General features: G+C 42.3%; 1 protein-coding gene across 1 annotated transcript; it reads right to left on the minus strand.

Moving 5' to 3' along the window:
* Nucleotides 1-2,149: 2,149 nt before the first annotated feature.
* LOC142178951 (uncharacterized) lies at nucleotides 2,150-2,938 on the minus strand. Its single transcript, XM_075248769.1, has one exon. The coding sequence runs from the start codon at nucleotides 2,936-2,938 to the stop codon at nucleotides 2,150-2,152; it is 789 nt and encodes a 262-aa protein (XP_075104870.1).
* Nucleotides 2,939-5,946: the final 3,008 nt, after the last annotated feature.

Raw genomic sequence — 5,946 nt, forward strand, 5'->3', positions numbered from 1 at the left:
ACCGCTTTGGGATTTTGACTATCACTTTGTCTCTACTTGGTATTCAACAAAGCGATGATTTTGATCAGCATGTCTCTTCATCCGCTTTTGGGCTCTGACAAGATAGCCTCGCACTATCTCTAAATTTTGCTTCCATTCTTTTGAGAAGCTAGCAACTCGAGGAGATTTTGACATGTTTGGTACAGTACATTCACGGTGTGTGGGAGTAGCGGTTGTTGTCCGGTAACAATTTCAAAAGCATTTTTGTTTGTACTAGATCTTTTTTGTGAATTGAAACACATTTGAGCAGCATCCGGAAGTTTCACCCAGTTCTTCTGCGATCATGTTACAAAGTAGCGGAGATATTCCTCCAACATGCCATTGAACCGCTCCGTGTAACCATCAGATTATGGATGAAAACTTGAGTTGTGACTCAAATTTGACTTGAGGCACTTAAAAAGTTGGGTCCAAAATTTGCTAGTGAAGCGTGAGTCGCGATCACTAATGATGTCTTTAGGCAGACCCCAATATTAGACGACATGAGAGAAGAAGAGTCGAACTGTATCTTCTGCGGATATATATTATGTGGCTTCTATAAAGTAGCATACTTGGAAAAACGATCCACAACAACCAAGATAATTGTGAGATATCCTACCATGGGTAATCCAGTGATGAAATCCAGGAAAACGCTTTCCCAAGGTCTCTTTGGGACACCTAGTGGCTCCAAAAGTCCCGCTTGTGTCAAGTGGTCCGACTTATCCTTCTGGCATACTAGACAAGTCTTCACATGCTGAGCAACGTCATCGGCCATTTGAGGCCAATAATATGTACGACGAAGTAATGCCATGGTGCGTTCTTCACCGGGATGGCCGGCCTATAAAGTATCTGACATTCCGCCTGAAGAGTCCTTCGCATATATCCTTCTTTAGGAATATAAACTCCTGAAGAGCCCTTTCACTTTCAGGAAACCATATTTTATGTAGAACTGGTGAGTCTTTCTCTGTCCTACCAAATTAACCAAATACTGTGCAGCAGGATCCTTGATGAGTAGATCCTCTATCTGGTCTTTTATGGTGGTGTCTACTTCGCTCCCCCTTAGGGTGGCGAGTAGGCACACCGATGCTAGATCAGCTCTCCGACTGAGCATATCAGCAACATGATTCGTCTTCCCACTTTGATACTCCAGGTTAAAGTGAAAGTTCGCTAGGAGTTCTTGCCACCTGGCCTATCGATCATTCAACTTCGGCTGGGTCATGAAATTGCTAACATCTGTGTTGTCTATCTTGACCACGAATGGGGTTCCCATCAGATAGTGCCTCCAAAGGCGTAAGCAATGAACGACATCCAATAATTATTTCTCGTAGGTGGCATATCACCGTTGTACATCCTTCAGCTTTCGGCTCTCATACACTACGTGATGCCCATCTTGTAGCAAGACTCCGCCAAGGGCATAGTCAAAGGCATCCATTTGTACCTCGAATGGCTTGGCCAAATCAGGGAGGGACAAGACGGGGCTACTAGACATAGCCACTTTTAATGCGTTGAAGGCCTCCGCTCGCCTTGGTCCTCAATCCCAAGGCATGACCTTCTTGAGGAGTTTTGTCAATGGAACTGCGATGAGGGAGTAATTTTTCACAAATCACTGATAGAAGTTGTATAGGCTAAGGAACGCCCTCAAGGAGTAGATATCCTTAGATGACGACCAATCTGTGATAGCCTGAAAACTTCTGTTGGTCCATCTTGATCCGCCCTTCCTCGATGACATGGCCAAGGAAGTCAATATGTTTTTAAGCAAAGGAGCTCCATATGTTCGCATATAATTCGTGCTCCCGTAATCGGGCTAGGACCTTTCGCAAGTGCTCCAGATGTTCTCCCAGTGTTTGGTTATATACCACAATGTCATCCAAGTAGACCACCACGAATTCATTAATGTACTCTCGGAAGACTTGGTTCATCAGGGTGCAAAATATGGATGGAGCGTTGGTCAAGCCGAATGGCATAAGCAGGAAGTCGTACGACCCATATCTTGTCATACAAGTCGTCTTGTGTTCATCAACCTCCGCAATCTGAACTTGCCAATAACATGTCTTCAGGTCTATTTTGGAGAAAACTGTCGCACCACCCAGTTTTTCGAACAAGTCTGCCATTGGCGGATTAGGGTACTTGTTCTTCACGGTGATTTTTTTAGAGCCCGATAATCGACATAGAGTCGTGGGCTTCCATCATGTTTCTTTTGGAATAGCATAGAGGACCCGTATATGGACTTGGAGGGCACGTTGATCCTTATGTCTAGAATTTTCGTAAATTGTCTCCGAAGCTCGGTGAGTTTGGGTTGTGACAATCTGTAAGGCGCCCGGGCGGGTGGCTTCACACTCAGCACCAAATGAATCTCATGGTCCACAATGCGCCTAGGCGGGAGTCGCTTTGGCATATCCTGTGGCATGACGTCTTCAGACTCCAGTAGCAGCTCCTTCACGGCTGCAGGAATGAGACCCCAGGAGTGTTTTATATCTTCAATACAGAGCGTAACCAGGAATGTAGGTTCATGTCTTTTGACCCCCTTCTTCAACTGCAAGACCGAGATGTTCTCAGCGGCCATATTCATGGGCATGCAGGGGATAATGCAGGACTTGGCTTGGTTTGTTCCCATCATCAGTAGCATGTCTGCATATGGTACGGGCATGGTGTTGGTTTGCCTTAGGAATTCCAACCCAACTATTAACTCTAAGTCATCTATGATCACCATGCGCATGTTAAATTTTCCTTCATAAGGACCAAGCTTCACTGGTACTTCTTTGGCTATTCCATCTACTTGTTGATGAGGTGATTTGATAGCCTTGACACGACCTCTGTCCTTTCCTACAACTAGACTAAGGCGCTCCACTTGAGTCGAGGCTAAGTAATTATGGGTAGCACCCGTGTCAATCATCACCCGGATAGGCTTGCCATTTACCCTCATCTCGATGAACATTAATGTCGTCTCTTGTTTAAGAGGAGTCCACTCATCCGTCTTCTTTTCCCTTTCTTAGTGATTGGGCATGAGTCCTTCTTCTTATGGATACCAGCACTGGTTCCCGCTAAGTCCTCAGAAATAGAGCCAACAATTGCATTGAAGGCACCTACTAGTTAGGTATGGTCAGCATCATCTGCGTCGTCATCTGTCCAATCATCAAAAGCTTGATGGGAGTTCATCTGTGCATTTGGGCATTCATTATTCCAATGTGGTCCGCCACAATGACGACATCCTGAAGGGGGCTTTCTTCCATGATCATTGTTGTTTGACGCAACACTATTTCTACCTGAGGAAGGAGCCTTAGATTTGGTTGCACTCTGATCTCCTCCACTTCTGCTAGGGCCACCATTGCTAGGCTGGCCCCCTCTGTATTCCGCTCGGGCAGGCGGTTGAGACATATCTTTCCGAGCTTCCACTTGATAGTCTCCAAGGCACCCTGCTGCTTGGATTGCCTTGGGTAAGGTATCTACCCTTTGTCTTTGCAGCTCCATACGGGCATAAGGTTTCAAACCTTCAAAGAATGTGAAGAGTTTGTCTTTGTCCCCTATATCCCATATGTTCAGCATGAGCGCGAAGAATTCCGACACGTAATCCCGCACTGACTTGGTCTGGCGGAGCTCCCGTAGCTTCTCCGCGCATTGTACTCAATATTTTCGGGGAAGAATTGTAGGCGTATGGTTGCCTTCAGTTCTGCCCATATCTCTAGAGCATCTTCACCAGCCCTGATGGCTTTGTACTTCACCCCTACTAGAGTTTAGCATCACCCTGAAGATACATGGCAGCAGTTGCTACCTTCTTAGCTTTTTCTAGGCCCCTAATGACATCGAAGTACTATTCGATGTCGAAGATGAAGTTTTTACTTCTTTGGCATTCCGAGCTCAATTGTATGGCTTTGGCTCAGGAATTTTCAGTTTTTGTGCCATAGGGGCGAGGTTCACAACACCCCCAATTTGGTTTCTGCCTCCTCGAAGCAGGCCTGTAAAGCAGCATTGATAAAATTAAGCTGGCCTGTCAAGTTGTCTATAGTTTGTTGCATGGCTGTCACCATGTCTGCCTCTTTTGCCCTGTAGGCTAAATCCTCGGCACGCTCCTGTTGGAGGCCCTAGAATTTACCAAAAATTTCAGCTGCCTCTATGGTTTCCATTTGCGGTCTCCTTTAGAGTTACGATTAATGTTTTCTATGTCAACTTTGGCCTGGAGCATTCTGCGGTCCAGGTCGTCCAACCTTTGCACTAGGCTAGTTCTTAGTTTAGGCACCGTATCCACGATAGGCCGTAATACGTCAACCGTTTCTTCAAGGGCCGCAATGAGGTCCCCATGATTCACCATGGTCAGAAATGGTGGTAATGGCAATATGTTCCATTGTCCGATGTCGAGCCTAGGTTCTGATACTAACTATTACGCGGCGTCTTCCTTAGATTCTTTGAAAGGGCAACGTAAGGCTAAGCAACCAATATTAGTGCAGTTACTAACCGCCAACAGAGGTCCCATCCGTACGCTAGACGAGATTGTCAGTTCCGTACATGAAAACCAATGTCGAGCAATTGAGAGAATAGAAATGAGAATGAAAGAAAGCTTGATTGCATTAATGAAAGCTATTACAGAAAGGCAACATGGTGTCGAGGGGAGAGACACCAGTACAGAGAATTGTTTACTTGCTAGAAAGTTTGATTGCTTGATCCCACCTAATAGTGCAAAAATAAATAAATAAATCAAAGTTACAAGACTTAACGTAACTAAGCTAGAGAATCCTAATGGAAGTAAATGAAATAAAATTATTCTATATTTACAATGAAAATGACTTAGTTTTCTACAAGGTAGAAACATGCCCGTTGTCAGCAACCTTTTGGCATCACGGTCTGCGCGTGCATCGCTGTTGGCATCTGCCTACTGCTGGACGCTGGAGAGGGCTATCGGTGGGGCTACAGAGGCACGCGCGCTTGTCACTTGGCGCAGCCAAGACCACGGGGTCGTCCATGGTGCTAGGCGTTGGGAGGCTTGCTAGGACGTCATGGGGCGCGTCCAAGGGGGCATGGCTGGAAAGCCGCCCATGACAGTACCCGCGTAACATGCGAACACAAATTATGTCAAATTTTAATTTGAGTTATTTGAATTATGTGCAAATAACCTTAAATTTTAAATTGTCGAGATAAAAATTATATTTAATATTCTCTATTAATTAAGAGGCATGATATGAAACTATTTCTCAAATTTCATAGAGGATAACCTATTTTTTAATATATATTTGTAATAATCCACCCCCTTGATTTAAAACTTGCATTATTTTGTTGTCAATTTTGCAGAATATTGAAATATCATGCTGTGATCTGTCTTGTTTGAGCATATTGAATCATATTATTTTATAAAATTCTTACTAACACTTTATTTTTCATCCTAAATTCAAATAAGTCTTATTCCTATACATTTTACACAATTGTTTTGTTTGTTGCTTATAGTTATTATAGTATTCATTACTTAATATTATTATTCTACCACGTGATCTTTTATTAGTTTATATATCGACTTAATGTGTAGCTTATTACCCTTCTAATAATCATCGATAAATATTAAAGAAATATTCTTAAAAATTAGTAATATATTATTATGCTTTTATTCTTTTACTCGAACTCCTTCATCATTTAAATTTATTAATAATACTTTTATTATTATTAATTATTTTATTTATTTATTTTTAAATTAATTTAAAGTATAAGCGGATCTCTATTTTCCTCTTTGTACATTTTTTCCCTACTATAACATTTTATTTTAATTTATTTTTTTATTTAATATTTTATCTATAATAAAAATACTATCATGTTTTATTTTAAATTATAACCTTGAATCAGTCTAAAATTTGTAACTAACCTTTGTGTTTTTATTAATTTCAATAAGGGGCCCACTTAATGCTGATGTATCTCCTCTCTATATAAGTTAGTGGAGCTCATACAGTCACT

This window comes from Nicotiana tabacum, chromosome 3 (assembly GCF_000715075.1).
Source record: "Nicotiana tabacum cultivar K326 chromosome 3, ASM71507v2, whole genome shotgun sequence".
NCBI classification, from domain to species: Eukaryota; Viridiplantae; Streptophyta; class Magnoliopsida; order Solanales; family Solanaceae; genus Nicotiana; species Nicotiana tabacum.

What these genes read in the sequence shown, in the direction of transcription:
- LOC142178951 (XM_075248769.1), bottom strand. Translation starts at nt 2,938, where the DNA reads ATGAGGGTAAATGGCAAGCCTATCCGGGTGATGATTGACACGGGTGCT.